General features: G+C 34.1%; 1 protein-coding gene across 2 annotated transcripts in view; it reads left to right on the plus strand.

Moving 5' to 3' along the window:
* LOC127549190 (formin-like) overlaps positions 1-26,439 on the plus strand; it is a 344,725-nt gene that overhangs the window by 41,718 nt on the left and 276,568 nt on the right. For both annotated transcript variants that reach the window (XM_051977020.1, XM_051977021.1), the window contains one exon: positions 18,409-18,470. In XM_051977020.1, coding sequence (XP_051832980.1) covers positions 18,409-18,470 — 62 coding nt within the window. The remainder of the gene's footprint in view (positions 1-18,408; positions 18,471-26,439) is intronic.

Here is a 26,439-nt window from a genome sequence, read left to right on the forward strand (position 1 = left end):
CTTGGCATCATAAGAACTTGTCCAGCCTGTTTTGTGTAGGTCAACTCATTGGAATTTAAAATTTTGAAGTTATAGAATTTCAGAGCTGAAATAAAAAACATAAGACAAATAGACCCAGAATATCAAAATATTAGAATTGGTATTTTTAAATCATAAATTCTCAGAACTATGATGGACCTTAGACATCACTATTTTCATCCTCAACAACCTCCTTTTAATAGATGAAGAAACTATTTAGAGAGTCCAAGTAACTTTGCTCTTAAGTTCACTAAATTAAACAAAACAACAAACCTACAATTAAGTATATATATTTTAAAGTTCTTACTTTTTGTAGGGCATGATGTGATTAGTCTGAGTAGAATACAAAGTTTTGATTTAACACTGTCTTTGGTTTCAAGGATGTAGCTAGTGCTTAAACCCAGGAGTCTTATGGTTGATAGGACTATTTTTGAAATGTAAAACAAGAAATATTTCATGGGCAAGAGGGAGAGAAAGAGGGAGAAACAGAGAGCGAAAGGGAAAGAGGCAAAGGGAATGTGTTTGTGATAGTCTATTGCAGGTATTTCTTAGATATAAGCAAAAGAGAACATTTTTCATTACTGAATTCAGATATATTAGGAATAGAGAGTTTTCTCCAAAAACTAGAAATAGACTTAACATAAGGAAAAATTTATCAATCAGAATTGTCTAAAAATAGACTAGATTGATGCATAGAATAGTATGTTCCTCATTATATAGGTCTTCAAGAAGAATTCACAAGCAGTTGGTGGGGATTCCATGGACTAGATTCATGATTTAGATGAGAATTGAACTAGATGATCTCTGAGATTACTACAAAATCTACTTGATTCTTTGATAATACTACCTATGTTTGTTAAGGTCAGTGACTCATATAGTCTTTAATTTTTTTTGCTGAACACTAAAGAAATTAATACTACTGCTCATCTATTTTATTTGAACTGAGGACAAGTAATTGACTTCCACTCACATAAAAAAAAATATATTTTAGTTTTTAAGTTTATAGTAGCACATTCAGACTCAAATATAAATACAGCTACTGCCATCTAGTGACAACAATTAGGTAAATTTTAGCTGTAATTTAAGAATATATATATATATATATATATATATATATATATATAATATATATATATATATATATATATATATACACATAAATATAAATATATTTTCCCCCCTCAAAAATGATGGTATTTCTGAAGCAGATTATAGATCTAGACTTCGAAAGAATCCTAGAAGCTATTTAGACCAGAATCCTCATTTTGCAAATATGAAAATGAAGGGGTAGCAAATTTAGGAGAATTACTCAGTCACACAGGTTGCAAAACTGGATCCAAGTAAAGGTCTTTTAACTCTAGAGCAATAGTCTCCACTGCTCATACAAATTTCTATATGAAAGTTTTTCCTTTTTTGGGAAGGGAGATAATTTTAAAATTGACATTGCTCCTATCAGATTTAGGAATTGCAGAGATATATGATCGTTTATATTTCTGTAGCATTTTAAAGTTTCAAAGTTCTAGCTTTGTCTCTTAACTGCATGAATGACATTGAACAAATCATTTTAACTCTCTGGATCTTAGTCATTTATTTAAAATCCAGCAACCTCTAAGTCCTTTAGATCTCTAAATCTATAATTGGATAATCTTGATTTTAATGGAAAGATAATAGTCATTTGCTTAATTCAAGTCTCTCTACAACCTTATTTCTAGCATCAGTCAGATAGAAAGTAAATTGTGCAGGAGACTTTTATAAATTAGGAAATGGAAACTTAAGTAAGCCAAATACCTTGTGCAGAGTCATAGAGCACAAATAAATGTCAGAAACGGGAGTAAGCCCTAGATCTTCTGTCTCTTAAGTCAAAAATTTGAAGGTAAATAAGTTATAGCATCCTCCTCCACCTTTGCTTACTTAACCGCTTATACAGTGATCCATGAAACAAACTCTACCTAATTCCCTTCCTAGAATTTCAAAATGACTCATAGCTACTCCTTAAATCTTAGATTGCCTTAGCATAGTCATTTCAATTTAAAAAAACATTTATTATTAAAAAATAGGATCCAAAGTTGATTTAAATCCCAGTTTCCTACCCTTAAGGAATTTATAGTTTATTGGAGATTAAAAATTACAACAAAAAAGGCAGAAAAGTAACTTGGATTTTTTTTAATCTGGTTTTTATCATAACAATCATATCATAACAGTGCACATATAACAGCTCACATGTAGTAGTAGTCCATATTATGTTGTCCACATCTATAATCATAGCAATCCACGTGTAATTTATGGAATGCATCTTCCTTGGGAACTGATTACTAAATCGTCCTGAGTTGTGAATTTAAATTTTCTAGACCAGGAAAGAAGCCCATAGGGATACATTAATCTTTTGCTTAATAGTGGATCCTGTAGGTCTCTCTTCCTTTCACCAATTCACTTAGAATTCACTAAGATTCACTTAGAATCTCCATTTCAGCTGTCCTCTGAAAAGAACTAAAAAATATGAGTGTCTTAATTTTCTTCTGCCCTATGTTAGAATCTTTCCTGGGACTTTTGGTTTCAAAAAAATGGAAGTGACTCCAGCTGCCTTATCAAGTTCAAGGACCAAATTGGATTGGAGGTTTCAAATTTTACCATTATCTACCTGTATACCTATGAATCAGTTGAGTTGGGTTTTATTAAATAAAACAAAAGCAAAGGCTTGCATTAATGAAACTCTTTGCTTTTTTCCCCTTAAACTCCTAAGAAATTACAAGAAGATTGTGTTGTTGAATGTTTGGATTGTATTCCAGTCTCAGTATCAAATGACAGTATACCTCTGACTAGGTTTGTTTATCCCTGGAAAACTAAACTGTGGTATAGCAGAAATGGTAGGGACAGATCTTAAATCTTCTACTTTCCCAGTATGGTCTTGAGAAAGTGGCTTGACTTCTCTGGGACTCATTTGGCTTTGTAAAATGGAAGGAATTAGACTTCATGATCTTTAAGGTCCTTTCCAGTACTTAATCTATGGATCTTCAGCATGTTGCAATCAAAAATATTATAATTCAGGAGAAGCACTGGACTTTATTTTGAGCTAAGCTTTGCATTGTTATATAATTCCTCCCTCTCCCCCCCCCCCTCCCCCCCCGCCCCCGTCCCCGAACATTTCATCTGTACATGGAGTAAATGGCAAAACCCTGAAGTATCTTTGCCAAGAAAACTCCATAGACAGTGCAATGGTCCATAGATCATGAAGTATCTGACATGACTGAATAAATCTACAACAAATAATGGGAGTAAAAGTACCTACACTCTCTATCTTATGGAGTTTTTGTTAGGATTGCATAAAAAATGAATATAAAGCACAACATAATCCTGCAGTGCTTTGTAAATATAAACTCCTGAGCTGAGGAAAACATCATAATATTGATGGTTGGTGATTTCCCTAGTACTTCACTTGCCCAAGAAAAAATAGTGTTATATGTTGGATAGAACTCTGACTTTGAATAAGATTTGCATTCTGGTGCTACTTCTTTCAGATACTGATTGAGCATTGCCTCAATCAAATTGAGACCTGGTAAACAAGTTAGCTTAAAAAGGCCAAGGTCTCTTTCTTCATCCAGGGCCATTTCTAGTCATCCTGATCTAGATCTTACCTTTGGTCCTCAGATGGCTCCAGAAAAGAAAGTGAGGCTGGTGACCTCCCTGATACCATGGTACTTTTCCAGAAGGAAGGACAAACAACAACAACAAATAATCCTGGACAAGTTAGTTAACATCTTCATATTCTAGGCCAACAATATTAAATTCAAATAGAAACAGATCCCCGAAAGACCATATATTGACTTACAAACCTATAAACTAACTTTATTTATATTGGATTTTATTTATTTTGTTAAACACTTCTTATCTACATTTTTGTGAGTTGAGGCAGCCTATAGAAAATTTTCAGCTTTTTGACTGAGAATTTGACCCCAACTTTTGAAAATGTAAATTGCAGAGAATTATTTATATTAGTAGGGGGAAATTCTTCATCTAGAACTTCTGTATAACAATGAAATTCTGTATAGCTATGAAATCCCTAACCTTGACTTGTCCAGATGTGGTCTTAATAACTTGTCAATTGAGTTTTCATTATGCAATTTTCAAATCTGATTTCCTATCCATTTGCCTTCTTGGTAATCCTCTTTCTTTAGGATGACAGATTATTCATTTTTGTTTATTGAAGATTTCTCAAGACATGCTTTGGTGTCTTCTTGCTTTGAGTTTCTGTGGTTGTTGTTCTTATATCATATAGATATTCTTCAGTATAAATTATATAATTTCTTTTGTAAATTACTTTGTTTTCTTTTTTTAGTTTTTGTTCATGATCCAAAACTTTAAGTAAGAACATTTTCAGTATAAGTCAATAAACATTTATGAAGCCCTACTATGTACTAGGTATCAGTCTAAGAGTTGAGATTACATATAAAGAAAAACAAAAATAGTTCCTGCCCTCAAGTTCAAATTCTTTAAAATATATATATATATTTTGCTGGTAGTTGATTCTTTTTTTAATTAAAGCTTTTTATTTCCAAAATATATGTATAAATAATTTTCAACATTCATCCTTGCAAAATCTTGCGTTCCAAATTTTTTCTCTCCCTTCCCTGCACCTCTTCCTTGAATGACAAGTGATCCAATATATGTTCTACATGTGTAATTCTTGTGTACATATTTCCACAATTACCATGCTACACAAGAAAAATCAGCTCAAAAAGGAAAAAAGTGAGAAAACAAAATGCAGGCAAACAACAAAAAAAAAGAGTGAAAATACTATATTGTAATCCACCCTCAGTTCCCATTGTCCTCTCTCTGGGTGCAAATGGTTCTCTCCGTCACAAGTCTATTGGAATTGGCCTGAATTTGCTCATTGTTGAAAAGAGCCATGTCCAGTAAAATTAATTGTCACATAATTTTGTTGTTACTGTGTACAATGTTCTCTTGGTTCTATTCACGTCACTTAGCATCAATTCATGGAAGTCTCTCCAGGTCTTTCTGAAATCATCTTGCTGGTCATTTCTTATAGAATAATAATATTCCATAGCATTCACATACCATCAACCACTCCCCAGTTGATGAACATCCACTCAGTTTCCAGTTTCTTGCCACTACAAACAGGGCTGGCACAAACATTCCTGCACATGTGAGTCCTTTTCCCTCTTTTATGATCTCTTTAAGATACAGACCCAGTAGAGACACTTCTGGATCAAAGGGTATGCACAGTTTTATAGCCCTTTGGGCATAGTTGCCAATTACTCTCCAGAATGGTTGAATCAGTTCACAGTTCCACCAACAATGTATTAGTGTCCCAGTTTTCCCACATCCCCTCCAACATTTGAAGGAGCTGAAATTCTAATGAGGAAGAGTAGTATGCAAGAAACTATGTATATGGAAGACATATACAGGATAAAGAATATGTTAGAGATAATCTTGGAGAAAAGGTACTAAGATTAAGGACAAGGAAAGTTGAGACTTGAAGGAGGCTGGGAGGCAGAAGTGAAGAGGAGAGAGATAATTCCAAGGCATGGAGAAAAGCCAGTAAAAGTGCTTGTTGACAAGATGTCTTGTCAACAGGAAGGAGGTTAAAGTCATTGGATCATAGAGTACTTGGGAGAAAGATAATGGTATAAGAAGATAGGGGAGAGAGAAAAGGGTAAACTTACATTTGATCCTGGAAGCAATAGAAAACCACTGGAATTTGTTTAATAAGGGAGTAACATGGTCAGATTCATACTTTAAGAAGATCACTTTGATGTCTTTATAGAGGATGAAATGTAATCGGGAAAGATGATACAAAGAGATCAACCAGAAAACTATAGAAATCGTTCAGGTATGAAGTGATGATATCACCTCCCAAGGTAGTGTCAGAGGAAAAAGATATGAAAGATATCTCAAAGACTTAAATAGAATAAATAGGGCAGAATAAATAGGACTTGGCAACAAATAAGCTATAAGTAGTGAAAGAGGGAGAGTCAAGCCTGGGTCACTGGGAATAATGAATTCTGCATTTTAGTTCTAATACTATTGACATTAAAGGTAGAATTCTGCAGAGTCTGTTTGCCTACATCAGAAGTTTAAAGCTGGGTCAGAAGATATATGGTTCCTGTCTCAAGATTCACATCTTAAGCATATTATTCTTTGGACTTATCTATTGAGATTCTTGCCATGCCATTCTAGGTTTTCCACTCCAAAGTCAATCTGATCTTCAATTTCATGCCTGGTCTGACCCCTGAACAACACCCATTAGAGACTGCTCAACTGGTCTGGCTTAGACCTCTGTATTCTGTCTCTGACCTCTATAAGGGGGACTAAACCTTCCTGGTGTCCTTCAGTTTGACTTGATGCTTCAGATTCCAGACCCCAAGGTTTGTAAAAACTGCATATCCTCTTTCTATATCAACTTTAGAACAAAATCTTTCCGCATCACTCCTGAAAGCCCTCTCCACTTCGCTATTCTAGTTCCCCACAAACTCATCACAATTACTGATGATATACTACCAAGATATTTAATTAAAAGAAATAGTAAATTTCCTGATTAGCAAAAACCTTGCTTTTAAAAAGTCTTAAACTTTGGCATCTACTGCTCAAGGAAAGAATGATCCATGTATAAAGGAAAGAAATGAAAAATGATTGAGATATAAGATTTCAGGAAATTGAAAGAGGACATTCGAAAGAATCATTTAGCTGTGAAAGCAAAAGGAAAAAAAATTAGTGTGGTAGATGCTAATGGGAAAGAGAAGACAGATGATGGTAACAGGTGCTGGCAGATGATGAAATGCAGGGCAGTAAAGGTATGGGCCAATTTAAAAGTATCACACAAGTTGCTGTCATTATGTCTGACCCTGCTGCTGTGAAAGGTAGCCACTGTGAAGACATCACATACCCTAGAATAAGTCAATTTCACATTCAGCAGTTCTCCCTCAAATACTGTCATCATTGAAAGCCAGCATGCATTCTTTATCCTCTATAAGAATCAGTGAAAATTCAAGGTCCCTTCTCTTTGCCACCCCATCGTCATGCCAAAAAGAAAGGTATTAGAACCTTGATATTCTCGTTTTTGAAGGTTACTGACTCTGAATTAAGTTATCCCATAATAAACGATTGGGGCAGCCCATGAACTGAAAGGTTAACTACCTTGTCACTTATGTATCATACCTTATACACATAAAATATTACACAACTGAGAATAGCATAATCCCCTTACTCTTTATACATCTCCCCAGCTTACTGTTAGTTACTTCTAGTAATTTGAATGTTGTTATTTTTTCTTTATTTTCAAAGAAGACCATGTCAACAGAAAGGTGAAGCCATGACACACAAATGAATTGGATTTGAGTGAAGGAGGACTGTGCAAGATCACCAGCTTCACTTTCCAGATCTCTATGGGTTCAGTAACTAGATATAGATCAGAATAACTGGAGATGGTCCTAGATGCAGTGGAAGACCTTGGCTTTTTAAGCTAAGTTTCTTTCTAGGTCTCAGTTTGACTGGGGCAACACCCATTCAGTAATTATGTTAGGTAAGGAAGAAATGAGGTAATTAAAAAAATAAATGTGAAATGTTTGAGAGAAGAGAAGAATCATTCTGGGAGAGAAAGATGCTCTGAGTTTCTGGCCAAAACAGCAACAATTGCAAGGCAATCAGAAACAAAGCAAATGCCATGTGGGATTGTCCTGGGACTTTTCATTGTCCAGTCTGAGAGAGGTTGTGATACAGGTTTTAGGCATGGTCTTTAAGAAAGAAATCTAGCCTGTGAACTCAAAGATAAGAAGGGAAGAATGAACAAATGAATGGATGAACAGAAGGAGAGAGGGAAAGAAGAAAGGAAGGAAGAGGATCATCAGGAAGGTGATACCATGATATGCAGATGAATTGGATTTAAAATGAGGGGGAGCTATGCAAAGTTACCAGCCTCACTTTTCTCCTCCAGATGGCTGTTTCTCCAAAGAAACAGATCCATTTTGCCAAGGATATATGACAAGGGATTCATGAAATACTGTCTTTCCCAAAGGCAGCAAGATTTTCAATAGTAGTTTGAAGTACAAAGCTGATTTTGTTTGGGTAAGTTACACAAGTTACACAGATATACCCTTCCCTTGACAAATAGTGAACATTATCCTTTGCAAGAAGATGCAACAAAAGATTGAGATGATCATGAACTCTTTGGAAACCAGAGAGAGAGCTTGTTTCCTATACCTGTGCTCTAGCAGGTTATACACAAACTGCCATAATGAATGTGGCATTTGACTTTCCCCAATACAAATAAAGAGTTGATGTTCTCTCTTCCTTTAAATTTCTTCTATTTACTTAGCTACTCATGTGGTATATCCTCCTAGTAGAAAGTAATCTGCCTTTAATTAAGGTCAAAGAATTATTTTTTTTTTTTTGCCTTTGCATATCTGATACAATTCTTTTTACATTTTCTTTTCTTTTCTTTTTTTTTTTTTTTTGAGGCAATTGAAGTTAAGTGACTTGCCCAGGGTCACATAGCTAGGAAGTGTTAAGTTTTGAGCCCAGATTTGAACTCAGGTCCTCTTGACTAGTGTTCTATCCACTGTGCCACCTAGCTGTCCTTTCTCCCCCCCCCCCTTTTTTTCTTTTTTTAAAAGACTGAGTGGAAAGAAATTTGGAACTATGGTTTTGTTGTGTTCTAAATTCACAATGTGGAAATGCTATACACTATTGCATATTGGCAACTCATCTGTACATTATAACCTTGTAATGGGGGCACAGAGAATATATGACAGAACTTGAACTTAATTCTCCTGGTCTCCAAGGAAAGCCCTCTCGTTTTCCACTGTGCCATACTTCCTTTCTTGTATTCAGTCATTATTAGTTGGGTTTGACTCTTCATGATCCCATTTGGGGTTTTCTTAATAAAGATACTAGAATGGTTTGCCATTTCCTTCTCCAGCTCATTTTACAGATGGGGAAATTGAGGCAAATAGGGTGAATTGACTTGCCCAGAGTCACATAGACACTGGTAAGTGTCTGAGGCCAGGTTTGAACTTAGATCTTCCTGGCTCTAGATACAGCATTTTATCCACTGAGCCAGCTGTCCTTCTTTCTTTCATAGAAGACACTTAATAATTGTTTGCTATACACATTGAACTACAAGGTTTTTTTTCACCTAATAGCATTTTTTCCAATTACATGTAAAGATAGTTTTCAACATACATTTTGTAAGATTTTGAGTACCTACTTTTTCCTCATTATTCCCTCATTTTCTACTTCCCCAAAACAACAAGCACTCTGATAAAGATAATGCATGTACAATCACGTTAAAACATTTTTCTGCATTAGTCATGCTGTGAAAGAAAAAATCAGAACAAAAGATAAAAACCACAAGAAAGAAAAAAAACAAAATAAAGTGAAAGGTATTATGTTTCAACCTGTTTTCACTTAGTCTCCATACTTCTTTCTCTGGATGTGGATGGCATTTTTCCATCAAAAGTTATTGGAATTGTCTTAGATCACTTGCTGAGAGGAGTTAATCAACAGTTGATTATCAGTTGATCATCAGACAATTTTGCTGTTACTTTGTAAGATTTCTTGGTTCTGCTTACTTCACTAAGCATCAGTTCATGAAAATCTTTCCAGGATTTTCTGAAATCAACCTATTTATCATTTCTTATAGAACAATAATATTCCATTACATTCATATACCATAACTTATCAGTCATTCCCTAATTGATGAGCATCCACTTAATTTTCAATTCCTTCTTACCACAAAAACAGCTGCAACAAAATTTTTGCACATGTGGGGCCCTTAACTTGTTTTCACCAAAAAACTTACAAGAATGTGAATTTCATGTCTCTCTACCTTCATAGAAAAATATTATAATGATTCTGAGATTTCTGTTCCACTTCTAGAGAGAATAGAGGTAGATGACAGAATTCCTTGTGAAATTGTCTACAAGAGGAATCTTTATCCATCTCTCCAGCATTAAACTTCAACTAGATGCCTTCTAGTGGTAAGATTTGCCCCTACCTTAGAGTAGCAGTTTCTATCATTACCTTATGCCCTTCATGATAAAAAGTTACTAGATCTTTAACTCCAATTCCCTAGAATTTGCTTTGGGGAATTTCGGAACCTACACAATGGGTATCCAAGTTATATTTTTATCCAAAAGAAGGAAATTCCAAAGCTTTTTTTCAGTAACAGATTCTAGCTGTCTTGCCATTTAACAATATTAATGATATATTAATTTCCAGTTATTTGCTATGTTTTCCTTTATGCTTTCCCAATCATTAAAATTTTAAAATATAAATCTTTGCTTTGTTCATGTTCCTAAAATCTCTTTCTGCACTTAGGAGAAATGTGATCAGCAGCAAAGACAATTACCATATGTCTTTAAGTGAAATAATCTTAGTAGTTCTGTACATTATGATGAGCTGGAGGACACAGTCCATATTATGACAGCTGGCAAAAAAGATGCTGACTTGTTGCTGGGAATTTGCTTAAAAGGAAGTATTGTGCAATGGAAAGACTGTATAATAATGCTACTTTAAAAATACATTGCAATTTATTTTTATTGAGCGAAAGATAACGTTACAGTTTCAACCCAGTGGGCAAAATCTAAAATCATGTAGTTGTTCAGATAAAGAATTGTTTGTCTTCAGGGAAGTCTTCACATTTATTTTCAAGAAGTTAAATTTAAGAATGGCCATGGTGTCAGTAAGCAGCCTTTTTTCCTTTTTTGTATTTCAACAGAACACACTAAGTGCCTTCTGATCAAGTTCTATCATCCTTTTTCCAGAATAGATAATAGTTGTTTTGTTGGTCCATTGACTTTCATAAGGCCAGTGACAGAACTGGTTACCTGGATAAAGTCGTCCACTACACAATTAAATTCTCACCTTTCCAGGTTTGAAGCCTTCTCTCCTTCTTTCAGCTCCAAACAGAGTAACTGAGTCCCAGAACTCATTTTCCTCCATGCTAGTTTTGTTGTTGTTAAGTTTAGTTGTTTAGTTATTTCTGCCTCTTTGTGACCCAGTTTTTATGAGTTTTCGTGGGCATGATACTAGAGTGATTTGCCCTTTTCTTCTCAAGGATCTCCATTTCACACAATTGTAGAAACTGGGACAAAGGTTGAGGGTCACACTTAGTAAGAGTTCTGAACTCGGGTCCTCTTGACTCCAAGCCTAGTACTCTACCTACTATGCCACTGCCCTCTCAGAAGTAGTCATTTCTAAAGACACAATTTCTACTGATTAGTCTCATTTGAGTGAACCTGCCTTTTGAAAGTGATGTTACTTTCTTTTTAAAAAATATAACAATAGCTTTTTATTTCTTAAAAATATATGCAGGGGGCATGTTGGTGTAATTGGATAGTAGTTGATGCAGTGGATAGAGCACCAGCCCTGAAGTCAGGAGGAGCTGAGTGTCAAATCAGAAACTTAACACTTCCTAGCTGTGTGATCCTAGGCAAGCAAGTCACTTAACCCCAATTGTCTCAAATAATAATAATAATAACAACGTGCAAAGATAGTTTTCAGCATTTACCCTTGAATACCTGTGTTCCAAATTTTTCTCCTTCCTTCTTCCCTCCCCTATATATTGCAATCCAATATAGGTTAAACATGTACAATTCTTCTAAAAGTATTTCCATGTTCACCATACTGCACATTCATCATACTACACACACAGACACACACACACACACACACACACACACACAGACACACAAAATCAGATCAAAAGGGGGGAAAATAAGAAAGGAAAAAAAAAACAAGCAAATAACAACAAAGGTGAAAATACTCCACTGTGATCTCCATTCAGCCCCCACAATCCTCTCAGGATGCAGATGTTTCTCTCCATTACAAGTCTATTGGAATTGCCTTAAATCACCTCATTATTGAAGAGAGCCAAGTCTGTGATATTACTTTCTGACATACGAACCATATTTAGTCATCTTGAATCCTTTAAGTCTTTTTCTCATGTTTGTAGAACCCATAAATTATTACTGCTCTAGAAAGGGCCTGATCAGAAGCATCATTATGAAGTTGTAAAATTTTTGATTACCTTGCCCAATCTCTTGTTTTAGAGATCACCAGAGGAAAGAAGTAATTAGCCAAGGTCACACAACTAGTTTGTGATAGTCAGTTTTAGAATTCAGGACTGCAATGAATGTTTATTTGGGCTTTCTAATCAAGAGTGTGTTTGCATACTTTGTTCATATCTGGATTGAGACTCTGGGAAAATATATTTACTTAAGGATGAGGTAAAATGTAAAATATATTTTTGTTGGGTGTTAGCCTCAGTGAAAGAATAACCTTTAGCTAACATATTTAATGATCTGATTACAAATATGAGCATGCTATACCTTTCAAGGGATTCACAGTATAAATATCAGAACCTTCAAGCTTTTTCATTAAGAATGCTGCAATATTTATTTCAGGGTAAAATTGTAGGACGGCTCCCGGGAGCATATCAGGCAAAGTGTAAGTCAGAATTTGAATCTCCTGAATGATCAAGATTTACGTTCAATATTTATGTAAAGCCTGGCTTTTTTGGGTTAGTTTATATACTCCAATAGTATACTAAAATATACAATCCCAGTGCCTGTGTTATTAACTTCATTTGACATATTGGAAAACTGATGCAAGGCAATGCTGCTCCAAGCACCCTGCAGAGGACCCAGGGTCATCTTTAAGAGAATGCAGAGACTGTATAAGTTACAATGCCACTCCTATCCACAGCTTTTATACAAGTGAATTAAGTTAAAATGCACACCAGAGGGGAATCTTAATCTTAAATGAAAAATGGATCAGAATGATGATGAGGAAGAAAAGATAGACAATCTAATTATTTCACCTTGGTGGTGTTATAGGAAAGAATTATGGATTGTGTGTTAAAAGCTTGTAATCCATTTTAAGTATTAGCTAGCAAAATTAAGTCCCCATCTTCTACCTCCCTGCCTTCTTGAAGTTTGAAGAATGAGTGGTGGTAAGGTGGTAGAAAGGGGATATGAGTTGGAATTAGAGGTCAAAATAATTGCCCTCTCAAAATCAGAGTCCTGATTTACCTTACCCTGAGTTTGGCTCTGATTGGAGTACCCTAAAAATTTGGGTGCCTATATGTTCAATGTGATATAGTGGATAAAATGTTGGACTTAAAAGTTAGGAAGATCTGCATTCAAATATCTCCTCTGACAATTTTAGCTTTGTTATTCTGGGCAAGTCATTTAATCTTTATATACTTTAGTTTAATTTATTTGGTTGAGATCTGTGTTAGTACTTTTCTACTGACAAATATCTTGCTGTATGTGTAAGTCACTTCTGACTGTCAAGCCTTTTAAAATGTTCCTCTTTCTCTCTTGGTTTAAATATGAGAAAGGTTATGGTCTTGCCTTTAGATATTTGTAGATATAGTGACCATTAAAGTCATTGAAAGGACCACTCCAGACTGGACATCTAATTAAAACATAGCATTTTGATGATAATCCCTTAACAGAAAGAGTAGTGCATATCAGATTACTGATCTCACCTCCAGGGCTGGCATTCTAGGTTGTATCCAGACAGAAATGGAACAGTACAGGAGTGTTTGCCGTCTCCACAAAGCAAATAGAGGAAGAAGTCTCTCCAGAGAGTATGGCACAGTATGAGATGTGTAAGTGTTTAAGGGAAAATCGTGTTAGAATAGAATTTTTTCAAAAAACTACTACGTAAATATGATCCAGAGCCCTAAGCTTGTAGTCAGAAGAATCTGGGTTCAAATCTCTTAGACACTAGGTTTTGATTCTCAGCTTTCTCATCTATAAAATAAACATGTTAAAACTTGACGGCTTTCCTACCAAACCTATAATGCTATGACTTAAATTACACAGTTTAGATTGTTTGAGAGGATGGAAGAGGTGATACATATCTCTTTTATTTTTGTTTCCACCCCAATCAACTTGGATATGTCTTGTGCCTAGTCTAACTCAGAAGAGAGGAATAGGGCCTCCAATTCCTGCATATGTGCTCATTACACAATTTAAGAACTGATTATGAAATAGTCTATTTCATGAACTGCAGAAAATACATGATACAAAAATTCACTAAGTCCTAAGAAAATATAGAAACATAAAGGACTCAAATAAGAACCTTAGGCTATTCACCACTGAGAATTTATTAAGTATTGATTATGTGGCAGACATCATGCTAGGTACCATAAAGACAAAGACAAGGTCAAAAAACCATGCAGGTAAGGGATGCCCAACAAGTACTCACATTCACCTTGGACCTATACTGCCTGAGTAGCATTCCGGCTGTATTGTTTTCTAAGTAGGTTGCTGAGCTGGCACAGGATCTACATGGTCTCTTCTTTTTTTATTCTAGAGGGAATGATGCATCAGGATACTTTCCCCCCCTTCTTTAGAAGGTTAGGAATCCAAACTCACAAATTCATCAATGCTTGATCTTGGAGTTTTCCAGGAGGCAATTCCCAAAGCTGCTCTTATCTAAGTTATACTGAGACTACTCTGCCCAGGGAAGTCAAAATCACTTCTTCCTATCTTCCTCTACTCCAAGAAAAAACATTGAGGTTTAAGTTCAGACTTGTTCAAATATGTGACTACTTGTGTACTTCTGCTGTCACATCATTAGTACTCCTGTGAAATGATAATCCTTTTCCTTTCCTTTATTTTATCCTGGAAGAAAGTAAAGAGAATGACCTAGATTTTTCCATTCAGGGCCCCTTTTCACATGATAATTTTGATATAACCCCAGGTATATGGGTATATAAAAGAGGTCCACAAATCAAACATTTACTGGTAATAAATCATAATTTTGTGACCCCCCTCCCCCTTCCTTTCAGGTATAAGACCTACATATATAACCCTTTTCAGTTAAATTTGTGGTCAAGACCCACAATCTTAAGAAGCCTAAAGTATGGAAAAGAGCCACATCTGCCTGCCATTTGTTGACCCCTCAGCCCATTGACTTTTATAGGACGCCTCTAAGCCACAGCTTCCCTGGAATGTGCCTAACACGCAAAGAAAGTCCTGTAATGTGTGACTTTGGTTGATGGAGTCATCCAACTGATGAGGTTTCCCCTGATAAATATCAATAATAATAATAATAATACTCATTTATTTATTGAAAAATACTTTACAAGTATATTTATTTAGTTATTACACAGATTTTATACCAATCTAATTTGAAGTGATTTGTATATTATTATTGTTTTATTTAAATTATATTAGTTCATATAAGATGCCATGTAATAGCTGTTTCTAGAAGTCCTTAGTAATAATGTCCTATATATTAACTAGCAGCTCAGGAGAGAGCCCAGAATCACCTAAATCCTTATTAGATTAGTATAGTGGATTTATTAGATTAGTTCTTTTTCAAGGACAGGAAGGAGCTTTGTCAAGAAGGCAGAGTGCCTACTATGTGTCCCATGTTGTGCTTTATAGTATGATATGGCTTTAGCAATGTTAGGGGGAGGTATTGCCATACAAGGAGAATAATTAAGGAGAGGAATCCTTAAAAATCTTGGTTATGTGAGGAATGAAAGAGGAGGAGAGGGAAACCTTTCAATTTATAGGCCTATTCACATTTATGGTTAATAGTGTTCTCGGTATTTTTAAATGGTAAACTGACAGATAAGGGATTCTTTCATTTATCCTTAAAAAAAAAGTTTTATTATTTTGTTTCAGAATATATACTTTTCTTCCCCAAACCCAAAGCTTTCCTTTGTATCAGAGATTAAAACAAACAAAAAAAATGTGCAGCAAAACCAGCCAATACGTTGATACCATTTGATTATATACCATATCCCATAGTGTTATTCCTCTTCAGTAAAAGGAAGGAAAGACATTTTAGCACCTTTTCTCTAGGAAAATATAATTTTACAATTTTGTTTATATTACTGTATTCTATGTATTACTATGGTCATTGTGTATATTGTTTTTCCTAGTTCTACTTACTACACATACCATATCACTTTACATTAAGTCCTCTGAAGCATCTCTGGATATCTCCTTATATCATGGTGCAGTAATATTCCATCATATTTGTTTTACAGTTTATTGAATCATTTCCCAATCTAAGGGCTTCTACTTTATTTCCAGTTCTCTGCTATCATAAAAAGTTCTGTCATGAATATTGAATACATGGGTTTCTTTATTTATGTGTTGATCTTTATTGAAGTATATAGTAGGGGTTCTCTGAGTCAATTATGGACACTTGGTCATCTTTCTCTTTTTTGGGGGGAGTATGAGTGCTTAATTTCATATTGTTTTCTGGAATCACTCTATCAGCATTAAATTTGTGTGCTTATCTTCCTGCATCCCATCAAGCATTGACTATTTCTACCTTTTTGTCACTTTGACCAATTTTGTAGATGTGAGATAAAAAAAAATAGTTTTTTCATTTCTCTTATTGTAAGATATTTAGAATAATCTTTCCTATGAGTGTTAATAGTTTATAATCCTTTTGAGAATTGTTTGTTCCTCTCCCTTGACCATTTTTCTATAAGGAAATTGTTCTAATTCCCCATATGTCTTTGATATCAGGCTTTTATCAAAAATGCTATTTTCAAAAAGTTTTTCTCAAAAGGTCATCTCCTTTTTGATCCTAAATATATTGCTTTTGTTCATTCAAATTGAAATCATCTGTTTATCCATCTATCTAAGGAAGACTGGGTTTGAAATCAGGAACACTCATATTAGTGAGGTCAAATCCAGTTTCAGACACTTCTTAGCTGCATGACATTGGGCCAGTCACTTAATCCTGTTTATCTCAGTTTCCATATCTGTCAAATGAGCTGGAGAAGGAAATGGCAAAACACTCTAATGTTTTTTCCAAGAAAATTCAAAATGGTGTCATAAAAATATGGTTGGACATAACTGAAATGACAAATAAGAAGAAGTTATAAAAGCTGTCTCCATCCATCTTTCTTCATTTGTAAAAACTATTCCTCTATTGTGACAAAAAGAGCTGTATACTACTTATTGACACTCCCATTTCCAACCTACATAATAGAATAAAGTGATGTACTTGAAATCAAAAGACTAATTCTAAACTTACAAACTTAGTAAAGTGATCTTAGATTTAAGTCCAAATCCTGTAACTTCAAATCTCGTGTTCTTACTATCAGTGAAGATTAAATTAGACAATATGTGAACATGCTTAGTAATTATACAAAACTATAAATGGATGTCAGGTTGGACATACATTTATGACATACATTGTTAGAACAGGATCATAATATCCTCCTTCTGATTTCTGATACCCTATTGACTAAATAAGCCATTTTTAAAAATTATTTTATTTAATTTTTTTATCTTTGGCAAGGCAATTGGGATTAAGTGATTTGCCAGTCATAAAGCTAATAAAGTGTTGTGTCTAAAACTAGATTTGAACTCAGGTCCTCCTGACTTTTAGCTACCCCTAAATATCCATTTTCAACTGACATTTGGTCAAATGACTGTTTGGTCATTTCTTTTTCTTACTCATCAGATTCACCACATCATATCTCTGTATAGTATTGGCATGAAGGTTATTTGTATCATTCCTTATCATGAGACTTGAGAGTTCATAAAATGGAGGTCTCATCTCTTTCCATTCTAGTTCTTACAGGACTATGATTTCATGGTGTTAAGCTTCATTTTAGAACAAAAATTTCAATTAGTAGATCAATAAGCATATATTTAGATCCCACTTTGTGAATTTGTCTTGGCTTCATGTAAGATTGATGGGGTCCCCCAAACCTGTATGTATTTGGGATTGGAACACTATTAAACTTGAACTAAAATTGGACAATTAAAAGGAAAATTTTTCTCAGTCACTTTCTCCATTCTTATCTTCTTTAGCCTATAGTCAAAATGATCAAATGCCTTTACTTTCAGCTCAGTTTGTACAAATTAAAAGTCTAGTCTGAAGAGCATGCTTAGGTTTTTCTATCAAGAGAAGATTTCTGAAAGTTTGATATCTCTGTTCTTACATGCTAAACCCAACAACCCATGTTACTTGCAACTATCTGCTTTTTTTTTTTTTTTTAAAGCATGTTCATATTTGTTCTCTGTAGGGTGTTTGTTAACTGGTTGTCATCTCCTCCCTCATGTCAAACATTCAACCCAATATTTATATGAAACACTCATCCATATTTTTTAGCCCTACCCTGCCTACTTAATCACTGTTTGGACCTCGTAATCCCAGGGTCTACAAATAGTGTACTTGCATATCCTGTGTCACATGTTTTATGTTTTGACTTCAATTCATATAAGCCCCCCTTTTGAAATTTCTGGTCTTTTGGAATTCAAACCAAGACAGTCTTCTCAGTTGACCCCTAGGGGAGGGCATCTGTCCTTAGATTAATGTTCACTTGAATTTTGTGAATAATTTCATGCTCTTTTTATAATGACTTCTTTTGTAATTTTACAGAGTACCAAGCTGCAATTTTACACTTGAAGCGGGAACACAAAGAAGAAATTGAAAACCTTCAGGTACACTTCTTTAGTCCTACTGGTTATAGGAAACTGATCTGTTTCTCTCAGACATTGAAGTAAATCTTAGCCTTAGATGAAACCTTTAAAATGACAATTTTCTCTGATAATACAGGTTTTGGAAATACCCAGAAAACATTTAATCCTTACTTTTTAGGAAAATCCTTCAAAAGAGTGGGAAGAGAAATGTGAAAGTCAGTGAAAGATTATTGTTATTTAAATGGAAATTAATTTAGGATGCACATGCCATTAAAGTGTCACCATGTAAGAATTATTTCCATCTAGGTTCTAATTTGATGGTAAAACTTTCAAGAGAAATCCTTTAAATCCAACAATGTACAAATATCATCTTTATAGACACTTCAGTGTCTATGCTGAAATTGGAAAAGTATTGGAATTGGAAAGAATTGGAAAAATAGGTTATATTTAGAAAATGAAAAGTAGGCTTGATTGACTATGGTTTTGAGATGCAGGAAAATGAACAATAATAATTAAGGCTAAAAAGATCATTTGACATTGAGTTATATAGAATGATATTTCCTTGCCTTTTTGATCTTCCTTTTTCTCTTTCCATACAATGTAATGTATTTGAAAGATCACTAGACTGGCAGTAGATCTGACTTGTAGTCATAGATCAATCATCAATCAACTTCATGACCTTGAATAAATCAATTTACCTCTCTTCATTTATAAAATGAAGTATTTGCTTTTTTTTTTTTTTTTTTTTGGAGGAAATTGGGGTTAAGTGAACTTGACCAGGGTCACATAGCTAGGAAATGTTAAGTGTCTGAGGCTGGATGTGAACTCCGATCCTCCTGTGAAGTACTTGCTCTTAACTAAAGGCCATTCTAGTTCTAATATTACATGAACCTATTATCCACAAAAAGGAGTTCGCATCTTTTGATATACTGCTAGACTTATGTCCTACACAGATAAATGGCCCTCTGGGGAAGAACTGCCTTGACTACTCATACTATCTGTCAGTGTGACTAAGGTGCTATAAGCATTTTAAGCTCAATTTGTCTAAAATAGAACACATTTTTTTCTCAAAACTTTTTTTTTCCCAAACTTCCCTATTTTCTTTTGGGGTCCCTTAATTCCTGATTGGATATTCTGTGCTAACTGAAGCATAGAAAAATGAGTTGGCAGTCTTAATTAATTAATTAATTTATTTATTTTTAATAACTTTTTATTGATAGAACGCATGCCAGGGTAATTTTTTACAGCATTATCCCTTGCATTCACTTCTGTTCCGATTTTTCCCCTCCCTCCCTCCACCCCTTCCCCCAGATGGCAAGCAGTCCTTTACATGTTGAATGGGTTGCAGTATATCCTAGATACAATATATGTGTGCAGAACCGAGCAGTTTTTTTGTTGCACAGGGAGAATTGAATTCAGAAGGTAGAAATAACCCGGGAAGAAAAACAAAAATGCAAGCAGTTTATATTCATTTCCCAATGTTCTTTCTCTGGGTGTAGCTGCTTCTGTCCATCTTTGATCAATTAAGGCTCTCTTTATCGAAGAGATCCACTTCCATCAGAATACATCCTCAAACAGTATTGTTGTTGAGGTATATAATGATCTCCTGGTTCTGCTCATTTCACTCAGCATCAGTTCATGTAAGTCTCGCCAGTCCTCTCTGTATTCATCCTGCTGGTCATTCCTTACAGAACAATAATATTCCATAACATTCATATACCACAATTTACTCAACCATTCTCCAATTGAAGGACATCCTTTCATTTTTCAGCTTCTAGCCACCACAAACAGGGCTTTCACAAACATTTTGGCACATACAGGTCCCTTTCCTTTCTTTAGTATCTCTTTGGGGTATAAGCCCAGTAGAAACACTGCTGGATCAAAGGGTATGCACAGTTTGATAACTTTTTGAGCATAGTTTCAAATTGCTCTCCAGAATGGCTGGATGTGTTCACAATTCCACCAACAATGTATCAGTGTCCCTGTTTTCCCACATCCCCTCCAACATTCCCCATTATCTTTTCCTGTTATTCTAGCCAATCTGACAGGTGTGTAGTGGTATCTCAGAGTTGTCTTAATTTGCATTTCTCTGATTAATAATGATTTGGAGCATATTTTCATATGTCTATAAATAGTTTCAAATTCTTCGTCTGAGAATTGTCTGTTCACATCCTTTGACCATTTATCAATTGGAGAATGGTTTGATTTCTTATAGATTAGAGTCAATTCTCTATATATTTTGGAAATGAGGCCTTTATCAGAACCTTTGAGTGTAAAAATGTTTTCCCAGTTTATTGTTTCCCTTCTAATCTTGTCTGCATTTGTTTTGTTTGTACAAAAACTTTTCAATTTGATATAATCAAAATTTTCTATGTTGTGGTCAATAGTGATCTCTAGTTCTTCTTTGGTCATAAATTCCTCCCTCTTCCACAGGTCTGCGAGGTAAACTGTCCTATGCTCTTCCAATTTATTTATCATCTCATTCTTTATCCCTAGGTCATGAACCCATTTTGACCTTATCTTGGTGTACGGTGTTAAGTGTGGGTCAATGCCTAGTTTCTGGCAGTCTTAATTTAAAAAATAGTTAGTATAAAGTCAAGTTCTTAGCAAGTTGCTGATCCTAGTGGCTTGGTAACTAATTAAATTAATTCATCAACCTCAAATGTCATCTAGTCCCTCCTTTTTATTTTCAGGGTAAGGAAAATGAGACCATAAAAGGTTAGGTGATTAAATAGATTTGTAGTAGAAGTGAGACTTGGACTCACGTGTCCTGATTTCTTCCTTTACCTCCACATTATCTTCTATATTGTATAAGGACAATTGAAGAATTTTTTTTTCAATTTTATTGTAACTTGTGATAAAACATATTACAATTTTACTTTTAATTTCCTATTGTATATTTTCTATAGTAATCTATATAAAGAGATACTATTTCTTTAACTGAAGTAGTTTATATTTTAAGTGTTGTTTGTAGAAGCACACTATTAGACAATAATTTACATGTAGATTTCTTTTTTTTTTTTAATAGCTTTTTATTTACAAGTTATATGCATGGGTAATTTTACAGCATTGACAATTGCCAAACCTTTTGTTCCAATTTTTCCCCCCCTTATCCCACCCCCCCTTCTAGATTAGATGGCAAGTTGACCAATACTGCATATAGATTTCCTCTCTCCCTCCCTCCCTCCCTCTCTCTCTCTCTCTCTTTCTCACTCTCTCACACACACACACACACACAAACACACACAAAATTTAGCTAAAGAAGTCAAATAACAGATGGGAGAGGAAAGATATTCTTTAACAACACCAATGCCCAATAAAGGCAAAGGCACAAAAATTCAAGAAGACTAAGTTGAGCTGAAAAAGGTAAAGAATTATTTCAAAACCAGTTGAGAATATTTCAAGGGAATCCTTAAGCTGAAGGCATAAATGGAAGATGAGAGAGTAGTTAAAGGGACCTCAATATCAAAATAATATGAAGTCTTAAAGAAATATAGAAACTGGGTAGATTTTGATACCAGCTTAAGATTCAAGAAAACACAAATTTTGATTAGGGTCTGAATATGCTATCACCCTTAAGTAATTATAGACAACATAGAAAACAGTAAGAAAGATAAGTAGTTATTAATACCTTGATTTTGTTTTTAAATTACTTTAGAATAGGAATTGTTAATCTTTTTAATATTATATATCCAACCCTCTGACAATACATGGACTCCCTTCTCAGAACAACAATTTTAGGTGCATAACATAATAAGCTTACAAAGGAAATCAATTATATTGAAATAGTTGTCAGTGGGAGCTTGTGTTCTAAAATATCTGGTTTACTGCTTAAATTAATTATTCTAATTCAGTGGAATTTGTTTTAAATTTAAAAGGACAAAAAAAAGCACCATAATATCTTGGACAAAATTTGCTTGTGATTTATGTTTTACCTGCATAAATCATGCTGTCATGAAATGCTTGGTGATTCCAGTGAAGTTAAAAAACTGCTGGATTTGGAATTGAAGAACCTGGCTTATAATGCTGCCTTTGCCAATTTTTTACCCATCTATATGACTTGAACATGGCACTTAACTTCTGGGAACCTCAGTTCTTCATTTCTCAAATAAGAGTTGGAGAAGATATCCTCTAAATATTCTTCCAAGTAAATGTTTGTGATCTCAATATTCCTTCCTCCTGCAAGACAACTGACTCTTCATAGAGTTATTCACTTTATGTCTCTGGAATTAGGATTTCTAAATGGAAATATATTTGACTTAGGAGCCTATTTTATTTATCTTTGCATGTGTTAACTTTCTTTTGGAAATTTTAAGATACTACATTAGGGAACTACAAATACAAAGGACTGTGAACCCTTACCAAAGACCTTTATCTTGTAATGGATTTTCTGAGCAATTACTTTCATGTTGTCTTGATTTTATAGTCTTTACAATAAAAGTGTTGCTGTTTGTCCCATTTTTTTTTTCTGGGTTGTTTTAAAGATAGAGGATGCTTACTATAGAAAGGGCTTTGTCTGGTTTGGAGGCAAAGAATTCTACAGATGCCAAGATTTCTTTGCAATTCTATAAGTTAATTTGGAAATTTTCTGGTTAAATGAGGGCAGAAACTGCTGATATAACATTTAAGTTTGTATATGTAGTAAATTGACAGATCTAGTGTGGAAAGTTCAAATATTATTGAAGTTCTAGGGTACATTTAAAAAATATCAGCCATAATAAAAACCTTTTTATCTTCTGATGATTTCTTGTGAAAAGCCAAATAAATTCACTTGTATAGTTCTCAGACTCCTCATTTAAAAGCCACTATTTTTCAGAAATCAGTTCCCCTAGAAACTTTAAAAAAGATTACATACCTGGGGTGTTCATTCTAGTACAATATTAGAAAAATTTAATTTAAACTGAATTAACCAATATTGTATCCTGGATATAGGTCCCAGAGCCTCAAAGTATGAATTAATGAATTCTCTGAAATTTTCATTTTAGTTAAAAAAAAAAAGTGTACTTTTGACATAAAGCAGAGGAAATACAGAGGGAAAATCATCACTTTGGCTGATTTAATTGCAAGGACTGAAGGGGCCCAAGTTTAATGTACTGTGTATACTGGAACCTTAATTGACTGTCTGTTGTGAGCAATGACCAGTGGCAATATGGAGTTCCTGGAATGAGTGAAGGACTTGGAATCAGCAAGATCTGGGTTTAAAATTTTACTCAAAAAGTAATTAGTTATGTGATTTTGAGAAATTCATTTCACCTCTCTGAGCCTCAATCTCTTCATTTGTAAAATGGGAATAAAGGCAGGATGTACTTCACAAGGTGGTTGTTAGGATCAAATTGGATAATATATCTGAAGTATATTGCAAACTTTAAAGTCTAAATAGCAGTTATCAACCATTAAATCCATTTTTCATCCAGATCATAATGGGGTAGCTAGATGGCCAGTAGATAGAGTAATGGCCCTAAAGTCAGGAGGACCTGAGTTCAAATCCAACTTCATATACTTGATACATATTGGCTGTGTGACGTTGGGTAAATCACTTAATCCTAATTGCCTAATAAAACAACAGTAACAAAGAATAAAAAACTAATGAAAATCCAGATCATAAGAAATAGAAGAATAATTATCTGATTCATAATATCCTTCTATAACATAATCTCTTTATCTATATCGCTGTTTAACACTTTAAATATCAGAGATTTGTCCTTGTTACATAGTTGATGCATTAGCTTTTATTCTTACCAAAGTGTGTCAGAGTTGTAGCTCCTTTTTTTTTTTTTTTTTTTTTTTTTTTTGGGTTTCTTTTCATTCACACTTGGAGTTAGAAAACTGGAGGTCTGATTCCCATCCTGTCGGTCAGGCAATAAGCATTTATTAAAGTTCTCTTAAGTGAGATATATATCAATGTATAACTAGATATTTGGCAGCCCCTGGACTTCATATAGTCCAAATGACCAGATTCCTTTAATTGTATGCTTTGCTTTTATATGAAAAGTAAACCTTTTCTTACAGAATGAAGTCTTCAGAGAATTATGTAGTTGCCTTCTGAGACCAAAGTAAAAATAAAGGTTATTGGCTCAATGAATGAAATCATCATTCAAATGTTTTTAACATTGAAATTATATTTGCAACTTGAATGAGTTGAACTGACATTCTGAAGGTTTTATGATTTGAAGCTAGATTTTCTTCATATAAATCTTTTGATAAAGTAAAGTTGCTGTAAGAAAGAAAATGACTAGCTTCCTCCTTTTCTTGTTACTTGATAATAGACCATACCTTTTTGTTGTTGTTGTTTGCTTAAATGACACCATTAGCAAACAGTGATGTTCCCATTAGATCATGGTTTGAGAAATGACTTGGATGTCATCTATTCCAATAGCCCTGATTTTATGGATGAGAAAAATGAAGCCTAGAGATATTAAATAATTTTTTCAAAGTCATGGGAATAATATGTAATAGGTAGAACCAAGTTTGGCACATTTAAATCAAGATTTGACTTCAATTTTGTTTGTTTGCTAATTTGCTAATTAATTGGTATGATTAATCAATAATTGGCTTCCCTTCCCAATATTATCATGTACAATACTGGTAATTAGGAAAAAATAATTTCTAAAAATACCTCTATAGAAACAAACTTAGGGGAATATATGGCATAAACGTGAACTTCTTTTTTTTTTTTTTTTTAACAATACAGAGGTAACCAAATTATTACTCTTTGCTGATGATATGATGGTATATTTAGAGAACCCCAGAGATTCTACTAAAAAGTTATTAAATACAATCCACACCTTTAGCAAAGTTGCAGGATACAAAATAAACCCACCGAAGTCATCAGCATTCTTATACATCACTAACAAAACTCAACAGTTAAGAGTTACAAAGAGAAATTCCATTTAAAGTAACTACTGATTGTATAAAATATTTAGGAATCTATCTGCCAAGGGAAAATCAGAAACTTTATGAGCAAAACTACAAAACACTTTCCACACAAATTAAGTCTGATCTAACCAACTGGAAAAATATTAAATGCTCTTGGATTGGGCAAGCAAATATACTAAAGATGACCATACTACCTAAACTAATCTATTTATTTAGTGCTATATCAATCAGACTCCCAAAAAACTATTTTGATGACCTAGAAAAAATAACAACAAAATTCATATGGAAAAACAAAAGGTCAAGAATTTCAAGGGAATTAATGAAAAAAAATCAAATGAAGATGGCCTAGCTGTACTAGATCGAAAATTATATTATAAAGCAGCAGTTACTAGAACCATCTGGCATTGACTAAGAAATAGACTAGTTGATCAATGGTATAGGTTAGGTTCAAAGGACAAAGCAGCCAGTAACTTTAATAATCTAGTATTTGACAAACCCAGAGACCCCAGTTTTGAGGATAAGAACACAGTATTTGACAAAAATTGCTGGGAAAATTGGAAATTAGTATGGCAGAAACTAGGCATTGACCCACACTTAACACCGTACACCAAGATAAGGTCAAAATGGGTTCATGACCTCGGCATAAAGAATGAGATTATAAATAAATTGGAAGAGCATAGGATAGTTTACCTTTCAGACCTGTGAAAGAGGAAGGAATTTATGACCAAAGAAGAACTAGAGATCACTATTGACCACAAAATAGAAAATTTTGATTATATCAAATTGAAAAGTTTTTGTACAAACAAAACAAATGCAGACAAGATTAGAAGGGAAACAATAAACTGGGAAAACATTTTTACAGTCAAAGGTTCTGATAAAGGCCTCATTTCCAAGATATATAGAGAATTGACTCAAATTTATAAAAAATCAAGCCATTCTCCAATTGATAAATGGTCAAAGGATATGAACAGACAATGCTCAGACATAGAAATTAAAACTATTTATAGCCATATGAAAAGATGCTCCAAATCATTATTAAGCAGAGAAATGCAAATTAAGACAACTCTGAGAAAACACTGCACACCTGTCAGACTGGCTAGAATGACAGGGAAAG

The sequence above is a fragment of the Antechinus flavipes genome, chromosome 2, assembly GCF_016432865.1.
Source record: "Antechinus flavipes isolate AdamAnt ecotype Samford, QLD, Australia chromosome 2, AdamAnt_v2, whole genome shotgun sequence".
In the NCBI taxonomy this organism is placed as follows: Eukaryota; Metazoa; Chordata; class Mammalia; order Dasyuromorphia; family Dasyuridae; genus Antechinus; species Antechinus flavipes.